Source organism: Ranitomeya imitator, chromosome 1 (assembly GCF_032444005.1).
Source record: "Ranitomeya imitator isolate aRanImi1 chromosome 1, aRanImi1.pri, whole genome shotgun sequence".
Classification (NCBI taxonomy): Eukaryota; Metazoa; Chordata; class Amphibia; order Anura; family Dendrobatidae; genus Ranitomeya; species Ranitomeya imitator.
In genome coordinates, this window is record NC_091282.1 from 1,038,509,300 (window position 1) to 1,038,532,166 (window position 22,867).

General features: G+C 48.8%; 2 protein-coding genes across 4 annotated transcripts; one reads left to right on the forward strand and one right to left on the reverse strand.

The window, feature by feature from the left end:
- Positions 1-2,763: 2,763 nt before the first annotated feature.
- Positions 2,764-5,200, forward strand: LOC138656801 (uncharacterized). The gene is made up of 4 exons (XM_069744054.1): positions 2,764-2,905; positions 3,323-3,435; positions 3,557-3,703; positions 4,054-5,200. The coding sequence occupies exons 1-4, from the start codon at positions 2,822-2,824 to the stop codon at positions 4,970-4,972; spliced, it is 1,263 nt and encodes a 420-aa protein (XP_069600155.1). The 5' UTR covers positions 2,764-2,821; the 3' UTR covers positions 4,973-5,200.
- An 85-nt stretch (positions 5,201-5,285) lies between these two features.
- Positions 5,286-22,852, reverse strand: LOC138656802 (uncharacterized). Of its 3 annotated transcripts, XR_011316972.1 has the most exons (5): positions 22,764-22,852; positions 18,121-18,219; positions 6,892-7,027; positions 6,663-6,807; positions 5,286-6,582 (listed from the first exon to the last, which is right to left on the reverse strand). XR_011316972.1 is itself a non-coding variant. In XM_069744056.1 (4 exons), the coding sequence occupies exons 1-4, from the start codon at positions 22,767-22,769 to the stop codon at positions 5,814-5,816; spliced, it is 1,056 nt and encodes a 351-aa protein (XP_069600157.1). In that variant the 5' UTR covers positions 22,770-22,833; the 3' UTR covers positions 5,286-5,813. The 3 variants fall into 3 exon arrangements, 2 of the variants coding, with proteins under 2 accessions (XP_069600157.1, XP_069600156.1); XM_069744056.1 differs by lacking the exon at positions 18,121-18,219 and having other exon boundaries at positions 22,764-22,833; XM_069744055.1 differs by lacking the exons at positions 18,121-18,219; positions 22,764-22,852 and having other exon boundaries at positions 5,690-6,582; positions 6,892-7,198.
- Between the last annotated feature and the right edge of the window lie 15 nt (positions 22,853-22,867).

The following is a 22,867-nucleotide window of genomic DNA, read 5'->3' on the forward strand; positions in this document are numbered from 1 at the left end:
GAATCGGTCCTTCTCCACAATCTTCCTCAGGGTCTGGTCTCCTCTTCTCGTACAGCGTTTTCTGCCACATTGTTTCCTCCAACAGACTTACCATTGAGGTGCCTTGATACAGCACTCTGGGAACAGCCTATTTGTTGAGAAATTTCTTTCTGGGTCTTACCCTCTTGGTTGAGGGTGTCAATGATGGCCTTCTTGACATCTGTCAGGTCGCTAGTCTTACCCATGATGGGGGTTTTGAGTAATGAACCAGGCAGGGAGTTTATAAAAGCCTCAGGTATCTTTTGCATGTGTTTAGAGTTAATTAGTTGATTCAGAAGATTAGGGTAATAGGTCGTTTAGAGAACCTTTTCTTGATATGCTAATTTATTGAGACAGGTTTTTTGGGTTATCAGGAGTTGTATGCCAAAATCATCAGTATTAAAACAATAAAAGACCTGACAAATTTCAGTTGGTGGATAATGAATCTATAATATATGAAAGTTTAATTGTAATCATTACATTATGGTAAATAATGAAATTTAACACTATATGCTAATTTTTTGAGAAGGACCTGTATATAAAGCGACACTGGTCAGATTTAACCCCTTCAAGTCGCGGCCCTTTTTCGTTTTTGCGTTTTCATTTTTCACTTCCCTCCTTCCGAGAGCCATAACTTTATTTTTCCGTCAATATGGTCATGTGAGGGCTTATTTTTTGCCGGAACGAATTGTACTTTTGAACGACACCATTGGTTTTACCATGTCTTTTACTAGAAAACGGGAAAAAAATTCCAAGTGCGGTGAAATTGCAAAAAAAGGGCAATCCCACACTTGTTTTTTGTTTGTCTTTTTTGCTAGGTTCATTAAATGGTAAAACTAACCTGCCATTGTGATTCTCTAGGTCATTACGAGTTCATAGACATCTAACATGTCTATGTTATTTTTTATCCAAGTGGTGAAAAGAAAATTTGCTTAAAAAAAAAAAAAAAAGTGCCATTTTCCGATACCCGAAGCGTCTCCATTTTTCGTGATCTGGGGTCGGGTGAGGGTTTATTTTTTGCGTGCCGAGCTGACGTTTTTAATTACACCATTTCGGTGCAGATACGTTCTTTTGATCGCCCGTTATTGCATTTTAATGCAATGTCACGGCGACCAAAAAAAACGTAATTCTGGCGTTTCTGATTTTTTTTCTCACTACGCTGTTTAGCGATCAGGTTAATGCTTTTTTTTTTATTGATAGATCGGGCGATTCTGAACGCGGCGATACCAAATACGTGTAGGTTTTTTTTTTTTTGTTTTATTTAAGATGGGGCGAAAGGGGGGTGATTTAAACTTTTATATTTTTTTCATATTTTTAAAAACATTTTTTTTTTACTTGTGCCATGCTTCAATAGCCTCTATGGGAGGCTGGAAGCTGGCATAGCCTGATCGGCTCTGCTACATAGCAGTGATCATCAGATCGCTGCTATGTAGCTGAAATGCAGGTGTGCTGTGAGCGCCGACCACAGGGGGGCGCTCAAAGCAAGCCTGCATCAGTAACCATAGATGTCTCAAGGACCTCTATGGTTACCTTCCTGATGCATCGCCGACCCCCGATCATGTGACGGGGGTCGGCGATGACATAATTTCCGGCCGGAAGCGCCGGTTGAATGCTGCTGTCTGCGTTTGACAGCGGCATTTAACAGGTTAATAGCGGCGGGTGAGTAGCGATTTCACCCGCCGCTATTGCGCGCACGTCAGCTGTACAAAACAGCTGTTATGTCGCGACTTTGATGTGGGCTCACCGCCGGAGCCCACATCAAAGGGGGTGACACGGCATGCGCAGTACTAGTACGGCGCATGTCGTGAAAGGGTTAAAAAAAATTGGCCCCGTCACTAAGGGGTTAAGTGCTTGTACAAGTGAACATTGTTTCAAAAGTGGTTTACCCGGCTAAGGCTACTTTCACACTAGCGTTTTTTTCAATACGTCGCAATTCGTTGTTTAGGGGAAAAAACGCATCCTGCAAAGTTGTCTGCAGGATGCGTTTTTGCCCCATAGACTAACATTAGCGACGCATTGACACACGTCGCAACCGTCATGCGACGGTTGCGCCGTGTTATGGCGGTCCGCCGGGAGCAAAAAATGTTACATGTAACGTTTTTTGCTGCAGACGGTCCGCTTTTTCCGACCGCACGTGCACGGCCGGAACTCCGCCCCCACCTTCCAATGAGGCAGCGGATGCGCTGGAAAAATGCATCTGCTGCCCCCGTTGTGCGGCGCTTTCGCTGCTTGCGTCGGTGCGCCACAACATCGCATAGCGACGTGCGGTGCACAACGCAAGTGTGAAAGTAGCCTAAGGCTGGTTTCACACCAGCGTTCGGCAGCCTTCTTCCTCCGTTAAGCCCCACCCACTACTGCACCTCTTCTTTCAGCTCCGCCTACGTCTGCATGCGTCCCCTATCTTTAACATTGGGTACGCAGGCCTGCGTCGTTTTGACGATGCGCTGAACTCAGTTGAACGCAACATGTTGCATTTTGTTGCGGTCGGCGCGTCTAAACAACGCATGCGGAGGCATCCGCTTGGCCTGCGTACCCAATGTTAAGGGTATGTGCACACGTCAGGTTTTTTGTGCAGAATTTTCCTGAGATTTTCCTGAGGAGAAATTGGCACCACTCCCAGGAAAACCGCATGCGTTTTTTGTGCGTTTTTTATGCGTTTTTTATGCGTTTTTTTACATGCGTTTTTTGTGCGTTTTTTATGCGTTTTTTACAGCAGTAAAGTTGGTTGAAAAAAAAAAAAAAACATGAGCTCATTTCCTGGTCCAACCCCTCTTCACCATTTAGCTTCCTTGTTGAATTCAAGATGCCGCACCATCGTCTAACTCCAGAACAGAACTGCCTACTGTTGCATACGGCACTACTTTTGCTGCACCACTACAGCGAGCTGGTAAGAAAATGTCATTAGATGTGAACACTTTCCGTATTAGGCTGGGTTCACAATGTGTACAGCAGCCCGTTCAACACATACGTTCACGGTCTGCTGCAACGCAAGTGCTGACTTTGGCACATCACTAACGCAGATGGAGCATCTGCTAGCTACATCTGCGCTAGCAGTGACAGACCCGGAAACGCTGCAGTCAGAGTCTAGAGGTCCGACCGTCACTCAAATGACGGCACATGGCTAGTGATGTCACACATAGGAGTCAATTGTGGCGCTAGCGGACTACGTTTCACCGCATTATGCAGCGGTGTTACGAAGTCCGTCAAAACGGACTGGGGGAACGCAATGTGAACCCAGCCTTGCCAGCTGTATAACATGTGTTGTACAGTTCCATGTAATAACACATACTATATTCTCCCATAGGAGCAATCGCGGAGAAGAAGGGATAGACGGCAAAAAAGGATGTGGGTTCATCCCATCATTCATGAACGGGAGGAAAAGGGACACTTCCATGTTCTTTATCGTGATTTAAGGAGGTAAGATATAGTGAGAAATTGTATGTTGACAGCTGTGTTTCTTTGTACCTTTTTTTGATATATACAACATACATTATGTGTGTGTTTAAAATTAAAGTTTTATGTTCCTTTTTATTTTCAGCTTTCCAGATAAATTTTCTCAGTTTTGCCGTCTTTCCATTGAGGCATTTGATCGTCTTCTAATTCTTCTTGGTCCACACCTCACTTACGAAGATACGGTCATGCGAAGAGCGATCTCTGCAGAAGAAAGGCTGCTCATCACCTTGCGGTAAGGCCTTGCTGCTAGTGCACCCCTAAATGCTGCCACAAATGCTGCCTGTTTAATCCGTAATGCTGCCGCTATGCTGCGAGTGCCCCCATAATGCTGCCAGTTTCCCTCATAATGCTGCCGCTATGCTGCGAGTGCACCGTTTCCCTCATAATGCTGCCCCAATGCTGCGAGTGTACCGTTTACCTCATAATGCTGCCCCAATGCTGCGAGTGCACCCTGTTTCCCTCATAATGCTGCTGCAATGCTGCCTGTGTCCCCATAACGCTAGTGGCCATGATGTGGATGTTTTATCTTGCGACACAATTTGTGTTGGTAGGTTTTCTAAATTTTTTTTTTTCTTTCTTCAGGTTTTTAGCCACAGGAGAGAGCTATACATCCCTGCACCTCCAATTTAGGGTTGGCAAATCGACCATCTCGCAAATTGTACGGTGCACATGTACCGTCATCTGGCAGAAGTTGCGGCCCATCGTGATGCCTTGCCCAACCGAGGAGACTTGGCTGCAGGTTGCAGCAGGCTTTCAAACTGTGGCCAATTTCCCCAACTGCGTAGGTGCTGTTGATGGTAAACATGTGAGAGTGCTAAAGCCACCAAGATCAGGATCACGCTTCTTTAATTATAAGAAGTATTTTTCAGTGGTCTTGATGGCGGTGGCTGACGCACATTACAAGTTTGTTGCCATCGACGTTGGTGCCTATGGTAGTACTGGGGATTCTCGGGTGTTGCAATCATCACAGATTGGACTTCAAATTCTTCGAGATGGCGGCACGCTCCCAGCCCCTAGACCTTTGCCAGGTTCCACACATCCAGTACCCTTTGTGATGGTATCGGATGAGGCATTTCCCTTGAAGCCCCACCTGCTGCGCCCATACCCACGAAGAGCACTGGATGACCGGCGGAGGATTTTTAATTATAGGCTGAGCCGTGCACGAAGATATGTGGAATGTACCTTCGGGATCATGTGTAGTCGGTGGAGGATCTTTCACACTGCCATCCAGTTAGATCCGGAGACCGTGGACACTGTGATAAAGGCATGCTGTGTGCTCCACAACTATGCTCGTGAATACAGCACTGAGGTAGTTGAGGAATTACAGGTGTCAGAATTAGATGCAGTGGACAACTTTGGTCAAGGAAGGCAATGTAACACGGGTGTGCGTGTGAGAGAAACCTTTGCAGACTACTTCATGAGTCCTGAAGGTGCCGTGCACTGGCAATACTCTTGTGCCGGTGTTGAGCTGCCAGAACTGCAGAGAAGATCTGATGCCTAAACAGAATCAAGGCCCAAGACTGGACGTGAGATATAACAGCACAGAACATATGACGGCGGAACCCTATCCACTAATGAACCAGTCTGTACGGCACAGATGCTAACACCTGTGAAAATGTGAGGCATAATCCCTATCAACCGTCGCCAAATCCCTATCTACCAAGGCCCCTTTTTAATTAATCTAATTGTAAACATTGCTAATAAATAAAAAATATTATTTAAACAATAATCGTTTCCATGTTGTTATTGTTTACCGTTGCTTAATCAGATCCCATTTCCGAGCTTCTTATTTTTATGATAATAAGAAATCTGAGTAGTTAAAATAATTTTTTTTAATAAAGTAAAAGAAAAATTAATTACATTAAGAAACTTTTTTTAATGTATATGAACTTACATTTTATAACAAAACTTAAAGGGAACCTGTCACCCCAAAAATCACGGGTGAGGTAAGCCCACTTCTGTAATGCTGTAGATAAGCCCCCGATGTTATCAGAAAAAGGAGAAAAAGACGTTATGTTATACTCAACCACAGGCGCTCTCGCTGCTGGTCAGGTCAGATTGGCGTCTCCGGTACGCTGCGGCCTGACCTGATCAGCAGCGAAAGCGCCTGTGGTTGAGTATAACATAACGTCTTTTTCTCCTTTTTCTGATAACATCGGGGGCTTATCTACAGCATTACAGAATGCTGTAGATAAGCCCCTGATGACGGTGGGCTTACCTCACCCGCGATTTTCGTGGTGACAGGTTCCCTTAAAGAACTTTTGTAAGATTTGGTCATGAACACAACGGTTTAACATTCAGTACACTTCCGTCTCTACTGAAATAGGATGAGATATCGAAACTCAAAATTGATGGTATTCCGGTTGGTAGCCCATATCATTAAATAAGTCAGGTTGGGAGTAGACACTGCTATTGGGCATACTGGAACGATGGCCAGTTGAACTAGGTAAAGGTGTATGGCCACTGTACGCATCTACTTGATTGGCCCTGTATGTTGCCGCCTGTCCGTAACGCTGCGATGCAGCAGCTGGTGGTGGTGGTGGTGGAGGCATAATGGGGTTGCTGAAAATGTTGAAAATACCCGTCATTACTTGTGGAGCAGGGGGTAGGGTTGGTGTGTCATCAATTGCCATTAACAGACAATTGACAGCTGTAACGAACATTTGCTGCTTGTCCCGTGGCAGTGTTCTAACACGGTCTGCCAAAAATGACCCAAATTTGTCATGCTCATCTTGCTTAGAAGAATTATCAAGAAGATTGAGCGTTTTACTCGTTAATTGTTCTATAATTTGACCTTGTTTGGTCTTCTTTTGCACCGGTCTTTTCACTGCCACGGGACGGACAGAAGCAGCCCCCCTCCCCATGTGCCTCGACACACCGCCACCAGAGTTTGCACCAGCGTCAGAGGAAGTAGAAGTAGTGGTATTTGCTGCAACGTCCTGTTCTCCAAGGGAATCACTTATTTCGTGTGACCTTCCGGACAAAGACATGTTCCCCGGAGATTCTTGGCTGTTCATTATGCAGTCTTCTACTTCCTCTCCAATACTGTCCACCGTGGTGTCACCATCGGTAAGGTCCGGAGGTGTTTGGGCAGAGATGTTGCTTTCGGTTCTGCAGACCCAAAAATAAAACAAAGGTTACAAAAATACAAATCATTACGTCAAGCAACACTATTTATTTATATTATCTACCTCCTCAAACTCCGGCTTCCCAATATGAACTTCAGCTGGTCTCCATAGGGCACCCTCTTCCTTGGCGGCGAGCTGCCACTCGGAGTCTTGAGTGATTTAAGATATCTGTCTGTGACAGACCGCCATCTCGTCTTCACATCGCCCACTGCAAATTTAAAATTTTTAAATAAAACATTACAAATCCATTCTTCTTCCTTTTTTTAAAAAAAGGAAATAAATTTATACTTACAAATCTGTGTTTGCTGCTGTGTTGGGAGATTCGGCCACTCTGGAAAGAGAGCGGTTACTATTTTGGGCCAGGCATCACGTTTTGCCCCCTTGTATTTTTCACTTGACCGGTCCCAGACCTCAGGGTGTTGTTCAATCTTCATAAAAAAGGACAACAAGTAAAAAAAATTGAAATTAATTGTGGCCAACAATAAATACACGGTTATGTAAATTTGCATATTTTAGATATAGTAGCATACATCGCAGCAACATAACATAGTGACCAGCCACGTAGTATATTGCACAGGCACTTAGTATATTGGCCAGCCATGAAGTATATTGCCCATCCACGTACTATATATTACCCATCCACGTAGTATATTCCACGTAGTATATTGCCCTACGTTGATGGCCAATATACTACGTGAATGGGCAATATACTATGTGGAATATACTACGTGGATGGCCAATATACTACGTGAATGGGCAATATACTACGTGAATGGGCAATATACTATGTGGATGGGCAATATACTACGTGGAATATACTACGTGGATGGCCAATATACTACGTGAATGGGCAATATAGTACGTGGATGGGCAATATACTACGTGGAATATACTACGTGGATGGCCAATATACTACGTGAATGGGCAATATACTACGTGGATGGGCAATGTACTACGTGAATGGGCAATATACTACGTGCATGGGCAATATACTACGTGGATGGGCAATATACTACGTGGAATATACTACGTGGATGGCCAATATACTACGTGAATGGGCAATATACTACGTGGATGGGCAATGTACTACGTGAATGGCCAATATACTACGTGAATGGGTAATATACTACGTGCATGGGCAATATACTACGTGGATGGGCAATATACTACGTGGAATATACTACGTGGATGGCCAATATACTACGTGAATGGGCAATATACTACGTGGATGGGCAATGTACTACGTGAATGGCCAATATACTACGTGAATGGGTAATATACTACGTGAATGGGCAATATACTACGTGGATGGGCAATATACTACGTGGAATATACTATGTGGATGGCCAATATACTACGTGAATGGGCAATATACTATGTGGATGGGCAATATACTACGTGGAATATACTATGTGGATGGCCAATATACTACGTGAATGGGCAATATACTCCGTGGATGGGCAATATACTACGTGGATGGCCAATATACTACGTGGATGGGCAATATACAAAATATAGTATATTGCCACATCCATTTTGTATATTGCCCAGCCACATAGTATATTGACCATCCACGTAGTATATTACCCATTCACGTAGTATATTGCCCCGCCACGTAGTATATTGCCCATCCACATAGTATATTACCCATTGACGTACTATATTGCCCATCCACATAATATATTACCCATTCACATACTATATTGCCCATCCACATAGTATATTGACCATCCACGTAGTATATTACCCATTCACGTAGTATATTGCCCCGCCACGTAGTATATTGCCCATCCACATAGTATATTACCCATTGACGTACTATATTGCCCATCCACGTAGTATATTACCCATTGACGTAGGATATTGCCCATCCACATAATATATTACCCATTCACATACTATATTGCCCATCCACGTAGTATATTACCCATTCACGTAGTATATTGCCCAGCCACGTAGTATATTGCCCAGCCACGTAGTATATTGCCCAGCCACGTAGTGTTTTAATGAAATAAAGACACCGAGTTTTTGACCATATTTTATTAGTTTGGTATTGGAAGGGTTAAAAAAAATGGTTTACAATGGAACAGGTGCAATTGCACCTGTCCCATTGTAAACATTACTGCAGATGACATATATCATCTCTGCGCAGCCTCACCGGCTGAACGGAGATGAACTGATAGCATGGGAAAATTTTCCCACGCTCCAGCGTTCACCTCCGGTCAGCCGGGGAGTCCGCGCAGCTGCAGTGACTGCCGAACGAGTTCCCCCGAACAGCGCGAGCTGCGTTCGGGAGAACTCGGTATACAGTGAACGGGATCGCTTTACGATCCCGTTCATTGTATCGGCGGCCGCGGTTTAGAGCAGCCGCATGTTATGTGGCTGCTCTAAACTCCAGATCATCGTGGGACAATCGTTTAATTGGATGCTGCGGAGGGTAGGTATACGTTGTGGTTTGTTATTTTAATTTTTTCTGACAAGGGAATCGTGGAATTGGGCGTTTAGGTGAGTATGGTTTTTTTTTTTTTTTATTTTAGGTGGCGATCGCCGGGGACAGGTAATTATAAGGTAACCACTGGCCACCAATGAAATTGTACTTTTTATTATTATTTATTCCACTGTCCACCAATGAAAATAAATAATAATTTACATATCCGTTCCACTGGCCACCAATGATAATTATTAAACACTGGCCACCAATGATAATACACTGGCCACCAATGTAAATAATTATACACTGGCCACCAATGTAAATAATTATACACTGGCCACCAATGTAAATAATTATACACTGGCCACCAATGTAAATAATTATACACTGGCCACCAATGATCATACACTGGCCACCAATGACAATTAAGTTTAGGGGAGAATAGGGGTATATAACTAAGTTTATTAGGGGAATGGGCCCGTAACCACTGTTCACCAATGACCATAGGGGACATTTCATGGGGGAAATAGTACATTGCAGCAGGGACAGTTGGATGGGAAATACTGCTCCCATCGAGCTGAGCCTGCTGCAACGACTTGGAGGGAACAGACATCGGCCGATGAGACTAGTCTCATCGGCCGCTGTCCGAACACACGCACACACATAGATACACATACACACACATATATACACATATACACACACACTTACCACACTTATCATCTGCACCACATCCAGCCTCATCCGATCATACCCCTCCATGTCGGCAGCCATAATACAGGAAGACGGGAATGGTGAGTTTCCTCTTCCTGGATTATGGGATGGGCATGAAATGGCATGATGGGATAGATGGCATGTCACTTCCTGTAGTTTTTCAGGAAATAAACGCTAGAAATCCGCAAATTTTAATATGATTGCGGATTTCTAGCGTTTCAATACAAGTCAATGCATGCGGGAAATCAGCGATTCCGCAAAAATAATGAACATGTTGCTTCTTTTTCCGCAATTCGTTTTTTTTGCGGAAAAAAACGCTACATTGGCACAATTTTTGCGGATTCAATACAAAAGATTGGGAGCCTTATGTTAGCGTTTTTTTCACGTTTTTATCGCGATTTTATTGCGTTAAAAACGCGAAAAAAACGCAAAAAAACCTGAACGTGTGCACATAGCCTAAAGATATGTCTGCATGCATCCTGCATACCCTAGCTGGAGCTGAAGGAAGAGGTGTGGCAGTGGGTGGGGCTTAATGGAGTAAGAAGTCTGCCATCCGCAGCCCTGCCGAACGCTGGTGTGAAACTAGCCTAAGGCCAGTCTCACACGTCCATATAATTCCGGTACCGGAAAAATCGATACCGGAATTATCCGTGTCCGTGTGCTCACGTGGCACATCCATGTGGCACACGTGCGGCATCCGTGTGCCGATTGGGTACCACACGCACCGTGCAGGAGACAGCGCTACAGTTAAGCGCTGTCCCCTGCATCTGGTGCTGAAGCCGCCATTCATTTCTTCTCTCCAGCAGCATTCGCTGGAGAGAAGATATGAAAAATCTTCTTTCCCCAACCCCCTCCATACAGGAGAATCTGCGGCCAGGAGAGGAAGCAGCGAGGGAGCCAAGTAAGTATTTTATTAACAGCGAGGGGGCGCACAGGGGGTGGGAGGGGGTTGGGGACAGGGATCTTTTTTTAACCCCTTTACCCCCAAGGGTGGTTTGCACGTTAATGACCGGGCCAATTTTTACAATTCTGACCACTGTCCCTTTATGAGGTTATAACTCTGGAACGCTTCAACGGATCCCAGTGATTCTGACACTGTTTTCTCGTGACATATTGTACTTCAGGATAGTGGTAAAAATTATTTGATAGTACCAGCGTTTATTTGTGAAAAAAACGGAAATTTGGCAAAAATTATGAAAATTTCGCTATTTTCCAACTTTGAATTTTTATGCAATTAAATCACAGAGATATGTCGCATACAATACTTAATAAGTAACATTTCCCACATGTCTACTTTACATCAGCACAATTTTGGAACCAAAATTTTTTTTTGTTAGGGAGTTATAAGGGTTAAAAGTTGACCAGCAATTTCTCATTTTTACAACACCATTTTTTTTTTTAAGGACCGCATCTCATTTGAAGTCATATTGAGGGGTCTATATTATAGAAAACACCATTCTAAAAACTGCACCCCTCAAGGTGCTCAAAACCATATTCAAGAAGTTTATTAACCCTTCTGGTGCTTCACAAGAATTTTTGGAATGTTTAAATAAAAATGAACATTTAACTTTTTTTCACAAAAAATTTACTTCAGCTCCAATTTGTTTTATTTTACCAAGGGTAACAGGAGAAAATGGACCCCAAAAGTTGTTGTACAATTTGTCCTGAGTGCGCTGATACCCCATATGTGGGGGGGGAACCACTGTTTGGGCGCATGGGAGGGCTCGGAAGGGAAGGAGCGCCATTTGGAATGCAGACTTAGATGGAATGGTCTGCAGGTGTCACATTGCGTTTGCAGGGCCCCTAATGTACCTAAACAGTAGAAACCCCCCACAAGTGACCCCATTTTGGAAACTAGACCCCCTAAGGAACTCATCTAGATGTGTTGTGAGAGCTTTGAACCCCCAAGTAACATAGTAACATAGTTAGTAAGGCCGAAAAAAGACATTTGTCCATCCAGTTCAGCCTATATTCCATCATAATAAATCCCCAGATCTACGTCCTTCTACAGAACCTAATTGTATGATACAATATTGTTCTGCTCCAGGAAGACATCCAGGCCTCTCTTGAACCCCTCGACTGAGTTCGCCATCACCACCTCCTCAGGCAAGCAATTCCAGATTCTCACTGCCCTAACAGTAAAGAATCCTCTTCTATGTTGGTGGAAAAACCTTCTCTCCTCCAGACGCAAAGAATGCCCCCTTGTGCCCGTCACCTTCCTTGGTATAAACAGATCCTCAGCGAGATATTTGTATTGTCCCCTTATATACTTATACATGGTTATTAGATCGCCCCTCAGTCGTCTTTTTTCTAGACTAAATAAACCTAATTGCGCTAATCTATCTGGGTATTGTAGTTCTTCCATCCCCTTTATTAATTTTGTTGCCCTCCTTTGTACTCTCTCTAGTTCCATTATATCCTTCCTGAGCACCGGTGCCCAAAACTGGACACAGTACTCCATGTGCGGTCTAACTAGGGATTTGTACAGAGGCAGTATAATGCTCTCATCATGTGTATCCAGACCTCTTTTAATGCACCCCATGATCCTGTTTGCCTTGGCAGCTGCTGCCTGGCACTGGCTGCTCCAGGTAAGTTTAGCATTAACTAGGATCCCCAAGTCCTTCTCCCTGTCAGATTTACCCAGTGGTTTCCCATTCAGTGTGTAATGGTGACATTGATTCCTTCTTCCCATGTGTATAACCTTACATTTATCATTGTTAAACCTCATCTGCCACCTTTCAGCCCAAGTTTCCAACTTATCCAGATCCATCTGTAGCAGAATACTATCTTCTCTTGTATTAACTGCTTTACATAGTTTTGTATCATCTGCAAATATCGATATTTTACTGTGTAAACCTTCTACCAGATCATTAATGAATATGTTGAAGAGAACAGGTCCCAATACTGACCCCTGCGGTACCCCACTGGTCACAGCGACCCAGTTAGAGACTATACCATTTATAACCACCCTCTGCTTTCTATCACTAAGCCAGTTACTAACCCATTTAAGTGTTTCACTACAGTTTCTAACGCAGAGCCGTGAAAATAAAAAATCTTTTTTTCCCACTAAAATTATTTTTTAGCCCCCAGTGTTGTATTTTCCCAATGGTAACAGGAGAAATTGGAAGTTGTTGTCCTATTTGTCCTGAGTACGCTGATACCCCATATGTTGGGGTAAACCCCTGTTTGGGCACACTGGAGATCTCGGAAGGGAAGGAGCACTGTTTTACTTTTTCAACGCAGAATTGGCTGGAATTGAGATCGGACGCCATGTCGCGTTTGGAGAGCCCCTGACGTGCCGAAACAGTGGAAACCCCCAATTATAACTGAAACCCTAATCCAGACACACCCCTAACCCCAACCCTTTTCCCAACCGTAAATGTAATCTAAACCCTAACTTTAGCCCCAGCCCTAACGGGAAAATGGAAATACATTTTTTTTATTTTTCCCTAACTAAGGGGGTGATGAAGGGGGGGTTTGATTTACTTTTATAGCGGGGTTTTTAGCGGATTTTTATGATTGGCAGCCGTCACACACTGAAAGACGCTTTTTATTGCATAAAGTATTTTTTGCGTTACCACATTTTGAGAGCTATAATTTTTCCATATTTTGGTCCACAGAGTCATGTGAGGTCTTGTTTTTTGCGGGACGAGTTGATGTTTTTATTGGTAACATTTTCGGGCACGTGACATTTTTTGATCGCTTTTTATTCTGATTTTTGTGAGGGAGAATGACCAAAAACCAGCTCTTCATGAACTTCTTTTGGGGGAGACGTTTCTACCGTTCCGCGTTTGGTAAAATTGAAAAAGCAGTTTTATTCTTCGGGTCAGTACGATTACAGCGATACCTCATTTATATCATTTTTTTATGTTTTGACGCTTTTATACGATAAAAACTATTTTATAGAAAAAAATAATTATTTTTGCATCGCTTTATTCTAAGGACTATAACTTTTATTTTTTTGCTGATGATGCTGAATGGCAGCTCGTTTTTTGCGGGACAAGATGACGTTTTCAGCGGTATCATGGTTATTTATATCTGTCTTTTTGATCGCGTGTTATTCCACTTTTTGTTTGGCGGTATGATAATAAAGCGTTGTTTTTTGCCTCTTTTTTTCTTACGGTGTTTACTGAAGGGGTTAACTAGTGGGCCAGTTTTATAGGTCGGGTCGTTACGGACACGGCGATACTAAATATGTGTACTTTTATTTTTTTTTATTATTATTTAGATAAAGAAATTTATTTATGGGAATATTTTTTTTTTGTTTCATTATTTAGGAATTTTTTTTTTTTTTTTTTTTTTTTTTACACATTTGGCAACATTTTTTTTTACTTTGCCCCAGTTTGCACAGCACTGTGTCAGATCACCGATCTGACTAAGAGCAGTGCAGGCTTCACAGTGCCTGCTCTGAGCAGGCTCTGTGAAGCCACCTCCCTCCCTGCAGGACCTGGATGCCGCGGCCATCTTGGATCCGGGCCTGGAGCAGGGAGGGAGGTAGGAAGGAAGACCCTCGCAGCAAAGCGATCACATCGCGTTGCTGCAGGGGGCTCAGGGAAGCCCGCAGGGAGCCCCCTCCCTACGCGATGCTTTCCTGTACCGCCGGCACATCGCGATCATGTTTGATCGCGGTGTGCCAGGGGTTAATGTGCCGGGAGCGGTCCGTGACCGCTCCTGGCACATAGTGTCGGATGTCAGCTGCGATAGGCAGCCGACACCCGGCCGCGATCCCCCCGTGAGCACTGCCGATCGCATATGACGTACTATCCCGTCGGTGGTCATAGGGGCCCACCCCACCTCGACGGGATAGTACGTCTAATGACAGAAAGGGGTTAAACACCAAAAAAAAAAAAAGATTTTTCATATCTTCTCTCCAGCGAACGCTGCTGGAGAGAAGAAATGAATGGCAGCTTCAGCACCACTCTGGGGGGACAGCGCTTACTGTAGCGCTGTCTCCTGCACGGCACACGGACAGCATCCGTGTGCGGTACGTGTTTTACACGGACCCATTGACTTTAATGTGTCCGTGTAATTCGTGCGCTCCCACGAACACTGACACGTCTCCGTGTTTTTCAAACGGACACACGGTCCGTGAAAACAAGCTGACATGTGCAGAGACACATTGATTTTCATGTGTGTACGTGAGTCAGTGTCCCAGATACGTGAGGAAACTGTCACCTCACGTACCGGAGCCACTGACGTGTGAAACCGGCCTAAGGCTGTTATTATAGCACCTTACATGGGTTACACAGATACATCATGGGCTTGTCCTGCCCTACGCATGAAATGAAAAGCTAAAATACAATGTGGAGACTTAATCAGAGCAATGTTTTATTTACATTCAGAACTGGTTTAAGAGGTAAAAAATTACCATTTTCCCACAGAAATATCAGACTTTTACTTATAGAAATACTGGATAAATAGAATTTTAACATTAGATATGGAAACATTTCTAATTTTATAAAACTGCATTTTTTTGCAGTGAATAACTTTATGCCTTTGCTTGTTTGATTTTATGCATTTCTAAAGTATTGTAAAACTGTAATATGCTGTTGATGCATGCGGGCAGGACTGTCAGTAGGGTTTGTGGCCGTGAATAGTGAAGGACACGGAAGCCGACCCTGAGAAACATCCAAGGTGGGAACAGCCCATCATGTCGAAGAGAGTCTGCTAGATCCAGGCCTAGCAGACCAGTGCTGGTGGGTTCATAGATGCTAGGAGGGGGCTGGCCTAAAGGAAGGTCTCGTCTTTTCCTGGTGGGTCAGAGAGTTGTCCCGTCGTTTTTTTTGGACAGAACATTTCCAAAACAACCAAAATTGAACAGCAGATCTCTTGGGAGGCAGACTTTAGTCCTCTGTTGCAGAAGCGAAGTACTCTTAAAGGGAACCTGTCACCCCGTTTTTTCAGATTGAGATAAAAATACTGTTAAATAGGGCCTTGTTATGTAGGCAATCCAGTGACACAGTGTGCCAGCAATCAGAGCACATACAGTGATCTGACAATAACCCAAAAACAATAGAACGAGCTCTGAGACGTGGAATCTCTGTAGACCGCAATACCTGAACCTATCCTAAACACAACTAAAGGCAGCTGTGGATTGCGCCTGTCACTACCTATGCAACTCGGCACAGCCTGAGGAGCTGACTAGCCTGAAGATAGAAAAACAAGCCTGACTTGCCTCAGAGAAATACCCCAAAGGAAAAGGCAGCCCCCCACATATAATGACTGTTAGCAAGATGAAAAGACAAACGTAGGGATGAAATAGATTCAGCAAAGTGAGGCCCGATATTCTAGATAGAGCGAGGATAGCAAAGAGAACTTTGCAGTCTACAAAAAACCCTAAAGCAAAAAACCACGCAAAGGGGGCAAAAAGACCCACCGTGCCGAACTAACGGCACGGCGGTGCACCCTTTGCGTCTCAGAGCTTCCAGCAAAAACGAATAGACAAGCTGGACAGAAAAAGTAGCAACAAAAGCAAAGAAGCACTTATCTAAGCAGAGCAGCAGGCCACAGGAAAGATCCAGAAGCTCAGGTCCAACACTGGAACATTGACAAGGAGCAAGGAAGACAGAATCAGGTGGAGTTAAATAACAAAGCAGCCAACGAGCTCACCAGAACACCTGAGGGAGGAAGCTCAGAAGCTGCAGTACCACTTGTGACCACAGGAGTGAATTCAGCCACAGAATTCACAACAGGGCCTGCGCTGTGCGTTACAATAGTGTATGTAGTGTACCCTGATTCCCCACCTATGCTGCGAAATGCATTACCAAAGTCGCCATTTTCGCCTGTCAATCAGGCTGGTCGTGTTCAAATCAGGCTGGTCACGTCGGGTGGGCGTGGTCACAGCGCTGTTTCTTCCCCAGCTTTACGTTGGTGGCGTAGTGGTGTGCGCATGTCCCAGTGCCGAATCCACTTGCGCGCACGTGAAGAAACAGCACCACGATCTGCGCTATTACTGTCTTCGGTGGGGGCGGCCATCTTCCTGGGGCCGCGCGTGCGCAGATGGAGTGCTCTGCTGCACGGGGCTTCAGGAAAATGGCCGCGGGATGCCGCGCGTGCGCAGAAGAGATCGCGGCGGCCATTTTCCTGAAGCCGAGTTTGCAAAGGGTACACTACATACACTATTGTAACGCACAGCGCAGGCCCTATTTAACAGTATTTTTATCTCAATCTGAAAAAACGGGGTGACAGGTTCCCTTTAAACTGATATTAGGACGCACTAGAAAGTTGGCGTGCATGATTGTTCAGGGCGCTGGCAGTGTGGACCTGCCACCAGAGGAGGCCTAGACCGAAGTCTGGATATTTTAACAGCAGGGTCACAGGAGCCTCTGGAAAACATGGAGGCTGCATGAATAGGAAGGCTTCCCCAGGAGACGTCCATATTGCTCAGCGGAAAACTAGGACTTTTTTGTCCGGTGTTTTTTTTTGTTTTTTTTAAGTAGCCCCCTCACTGCCTAGTAGGATACACCTGTCCTGAAGATCACAAATCCTTCTTCGCAGTCCGATGATGAAGATGGGCATAGAATAACCTGGACTAAGACTTTTCGGTGGCTGGCGCATAACGAATTTGTCTTCCCTCCCTACTCTATCTGGCTCTGGGGGAGGAGGGGGGCAAGAGGGTAGGGGGATTCGTGGCATGGACCGTCCTCTGGGGAACCCAAAACACTCTTGATGTGTAAGGGTACCGTCACACTAAGCGACCCTGCAGCGATACCGACAACGATGTCGATCGCTGCAGCGTCGCTGTTTGGTCGCTGGAGAGCTGTCACACAGACAGCTCTCCAGCGACCAACGATCCCGAAGTCCCCTGGTAACCAGGGTAAACATCGGGTTACTAAGCACAGGGCCGCGCTTAGTAACCTGATGTTTACCCTGGTTACCAGCGTAAACGTAAAAAAAACAAACACTACATACTTACCTTCCGTGTCTGTACTCCGGCGCTCTGCTTTCCTCTGCACTGTCAGCGCCGGTCAGCCGGAAAGCACAGCGGTGACGTCACCACTGTGCTTTCCAGCTGGCTGACGCTCACAGCCAGTGCAGAGAAGCAGAGCGCCGGGGACAGACACGGAAGGTAAGTATGTAGTGTTTGTTTTTTTTACATTTACGCTGGTAACCAGGGTAAACATCGGGTTACTAAGCGCGGCCTTGCGCTTAGTAACCCGATATTTACCCTGGTTACCAGTGAAGACATCGCTGGATCGGTGTCACACACGCCGATCCAGCGGCGAAATAAAGTGCTGGACTTTCCTCAGCGACCAACGATCTCCCAGCAGGGGCCTGATCGTTGGTCGCTGTCACACAACGATTTCCTTAACGATATCGTTGCTACGTCACAAAAAGCAACGATATCGTTAACGATATTGTTATGTGTGACGGTACCTTTAGGGCCTTGCCTCGTAGACCACAGATGATACGGTAGTGACAATTCTAGGTGGGAGATTAGAGTGACAATTCCACTGTCGCCCTCAAGAGCCGTATCTGGAAAAAGAAAAAAGGAAAATCATTAATAAAAAACAAAACCTAAGCCAGAAACTGGGCTGGGCGGTCCAGACCCATGTCTGCCTCCTACTGACATTAAGCTAAAACGGATTAGCTTCGTGCCCTTTTTTGGGCATAGCATAAGCAGCATACACCCATGTTTTTTTTGTGTACCCCCAATGAAGCATTAGCGCCCCCTCCCCCCCCCCCCCCATATTAACCAGAGGGCCACACAGCATAACCTCGCTCCCCCAGTCAGAAACCTCCACCTCACATTAACCAGAGGACCGCACAGGATAAAGGTACTGTCACACTAGACGATATCGCTAGCGATCCGTGACGTTGCAGCGTCCTCGCTAGCGATATCGTCCAGTGTGACACGCAGCAGCGATCAGGCCCCTGCTGGGAGATCGCTGGTCGGGGAAGAAAGTCCAGAACTTTATTTCGTCGCTGGACTCCCCGTAGACATCGCTGAATCGGCGTGTGTGACACCGATTCAGCGATGTCTTCACTGGTAACCAGGGTAAACATCGGGTAACTAAGCGCAGGGCCGCGCTTAGTAACCCGCTGTTTACCCTGGTTACCAGCGTAAAAAAACAAACAGTACATACTTACATTCAGCTGTCTGTCCCTTGCCGTCTGGTTCCTGCACTGACTGCTGGCCGTAAAGTGAAAGCAGAGCACAGCCACAGCGGTGAGTCACCGCTGTGTGACTCACCGCTGTGCTTTCACTTTCACTTTACGGCCAGCAGTCAGTGCAGGAACCAGACGGTAAGGGACAGACAGCTGAATGTAAGTATGTACTGTTTGTTTTTTTACGCTGGTAACCAGGGTAAACATCGGGTTACTAAGCGCGGCCCTGCGCTTAGTTACCCGATGTTTACCCTGGTTACCGGGGACCTCGGGATCGTTGGTCGCTGGAGAGCTGTCTGTGTGACAGCTCTCCAGCGACCAAACAGCGACGCTGCAGCGATCCGGATCGTTGTCGGTATCGCTGCAGCGTCGCTAAGTGTGACGGTACCTTTAATCCAAAGCCCACCAGACATTCCCTCCCCCCCAAGCGTAAATCCCCATATGACGCCCCCTGCCCCAACCGTAAATCCCATCAGAAACCCCTCATCGGATGCCTCCCAGCATAAACCCGCGTCGGACGTCAAACCCCCACAAACCTACATTGAAAGCAGACCCCCCCCCCCCCCCCCCGCAGCACAAACCCCCATCGTAAGCGGACCCTCCCCCACCCAGCACAAACCCCCATCGGAAGTGGACACCCCCCCCACCCAGCACAAACCCCCAGATGCGGACCTCCTCACCCAGCACAGACCCCCAGATGCGGACCTCCTCACCCAGCACAAACCCCCATCGGAAGCGGACACCACCAACCCAGCACAAACCCCCAGATGCAGACCCGCCACCCAGCACAAACCCCCATCGGAAGCGGACACCCCCCACCCCACCCAGCACAAACCCCCACATGCGGACCTCCCCACCCAGCACAAACCCCCAGATGCGGACCACCCACCCACCCAGCACAAACCCCCAGATGCGGACCTCCCACCCACCCAGCACAAACCCCCACATCCCACAAGCAGGTCACCCTCAAATCCCACCACAGGGATCCCCCCACAGACAGCAGGTCCCGCCCCCCCAAAACCCGACCACAAGCATGTCGCCCTCAAACCCCACCACAGGGGTCCCCCCAATAGCCAGCAGCAGTTCGCCCCCACTAAATGGGGTCCACCCTGTAAGCAGCAGGTCACCCCCAAACCCCACCACAGGGGCCCCATCAATAGCCATTAGCAGGTCACCCCCACTAAAAGTTGTCCCCGCAAGCAAGTCGCCCTCAAATCACACCACAGGCATCCCCCACAGCAGCCAGCAGCAGCGGTGCCCCCCCCAAAAAAAAGCCCACCACAGGGATCCCCCACAGCAGCCGCGGTGCCCCCCCAAAAAAGCCCACCACAGGAGTCCCCCCACAGCAGCCAGCAGCAGCGGTGCCCCCCCAAAAGGTCCCCCACAGCAGCAGCAGCGGTGCCCCCCCCAAAAAAAAGCCCACCACAGGAGTCCCCCCACAGCAGCCAGCAGCAGCGGTGCCCCCCCAAAAGGTCCCCCACAGCAGCAGCAGCGGTGCCCCCCCCAAAAAGCCCACCACAGGGGTCCCCCACAGCAGCAGCAGCGGTGCCCCCCCAAAAAGCCCACCACAGGGGTCCCCCACAGCAGCAGCAGCGGTGCCCCCCCAAAAAGCCCACCACAGGGGTCCCCCACAGCAGCAGCAGCAGCGGTGCCCCCCCAAAAAGCCCACCACAGGGGTCCCCCACAGCAGCAGCAGCAGCGGTGCCCCCCCCAAAAAGCCCACCACAGGGGTCCCCCACAGCAGCAGCAGCGGTGCCCCCCCAAAAAGCCCACCACAGGGGTCCCCCACAGCAGCAGCAGCGGTGCCCCCCCCAAAAAGCCCACCACAGGGGTCCCCCACAGCAGCAGCAGCGGTGCCCCCCCAAAAAGCCCACCACAGGGGTCCCCCACAGCAGCAGCAGCGGTGCCCCCCCAAAAAGCCCACCACAGGGGTCCCCCACAGCAGCAGCAGCGGTGCCCCCCCAAAAAGCCCACCACAGGGGTCCCCCACAGCAGCAGCAGCGGTGCCCCCCCAAAAAGCCCACCACAGGGGTCCCCCACAGCAGCAGCAGCGGTGCCCCCCCAAAAAGCCCACCACAGGGGTCCCCCACAGCAGCAGCAGCGGTGCCCCCCCAAAAAGCCCACCACAGGGGTCCCCCACAGCAGCAGCAGCGGTGCCCCCCCAAAAAGCCCACCACAGGGGTCCCCCACAGCAGCAGCAGCGGTGCCCCCCCAAAAAGCCCACCACAGGGGTCCCCCACAGCAGCAGCAGCGGTGCCCCCCCAAAAAGCCCACCACAGGGGTCCCCCACAGCAGCAGCAGCGGTGCCCCCCCAAAAAGCCCACCACAGGGGTCCCCCACAGCAGCAGCAGCGGTGCCCCCCCAAAAAGCCCACCACAGGGGTCCCCCACAGCAGCAGCAGCGGTGCCCCCCCAAAAAGCCCACCACAGGGGTCCCCCACAGCAGCAGCAGCGGTGCCCCCCCAAAAAGCCCACCACAGGGGTCCCCCACAGCAGCAGCAGCGGTGCCCCCCCAAAAAGCCCACCACAGGGGTCCCCCACAGCAGCAGCAGCGGTGCCCCCCCAAAAAGCCCACCACAGGGGTCCCCCACAGCAGCAGCAGCGGTGCCCCCCCAAAAAGCCCACCACAGGGGTCCCCCACAGCAGCAGCAGCGGTGCCCCCCCAAAAAGCCCACCACAGGGGTCCCCCACAGCAGCAGCAGCGGTGCCCCCCCAAAAAGCCCACCACAGGGGTCCCCCACAGCAGCAGCAGCGGTGCCCCCCCAAAAAGCCCACCACAGGGGTCCCCCACAGCAGCAGCAGCGGTGCCCCCCCAAAAAGCCCACCACAGGGGTCCCCCACAGCAGCAGCAGCGGTGCCCCCCCAAAAAGCCCACCACAGGGGTCCCCCACAGCAGCAGCAGCGGTGCCCCCCCAAAAAGCCCACCACAGGGGTCCCCCACAGCAGCAGCAGCGGTGCCCCCCCAAAAAGCCCACCACAGGGGTCCCCCACAGCAGCAGCAGCGGTGCCCCCCCAAAAAGCCCACCACAGGGGTCCCCCACAGCAGCAGCAGCGGTGCCCCCCCAAAAAGCCCACCACAGGGGTCCCCCACAGCAGCAGCAGCGGTGCCCCCCCAAAAAGCCCACCACAGGGGTCCCCCACAGCAGCAGCAGCGGTGCCCCCCCAAAAAGCCCACCACAGGGGTCCCCCACAGCAGCAGCAGCGCCCCCCCAAAAAGCCCACCACAGGGGTCCCCCACAGCAGCAGCAGCGGTGCCCCCCCAAAAAGCCCACCACAGGGGTCCCCCACAGCAGCAGCAGCGGTGCCCCCCCAAAAAGCCCACCACAGGGGTCCCCCACAGCAGCAGCAGCGGTGCCCCCCCAAAAAGCCCACCACAGGGGTCCCCCACAGCAGCAGCAGCGGTGCCCCCCCAAAAAGCCCACCACAGGGGTCCCCCACAGCAGCAGCAGCGGTGCCCCCCCAAAAAGCCCACCACAGGGGTCCCCCACAGCAGCAGCGGTGCCCCCCCCAAAAAGCCCACCACAGGGGTCCCCCACAGCAGCAGCGGTGCCCCCCCAAAAAGCCCACCACAGGGGTCCCCCACAGCAGCAGCAGCGGTGCCCCCCCAAAAAGCCCACCACAGGGGTCCCCCACAGCAGCAGCGGTGCCCCCCCCAAAAAGCCCACCACAGGGGTCCCCCACAGCAGCAGCGGTGCCCCCCCCAAAAAGCCCACCACAGGGGTCCCCCAGAGCAGCCACGGTGCCCCCTCCAAAAAGCCCACCACAGCAGCCACCCACACCCACACCAGCAGCGGTGACCCCCCAAAAAGCCCACCACAGGGGTCCCCCACACAGACATGCAGGTCGCCCACCACAGGGCCTCCCCCCAATAGCGAGCAGCAAGTAGCATTTTTCACCCTGAAACTAACTAACCTCCATACGCCATGGCGTCCACAAGCTATAATCATCATGCTGCTTTGCCGCCCATGATGTGCACTCAGAACACGCCCCCTCCCGATAGGACACGCCCCCGGAAA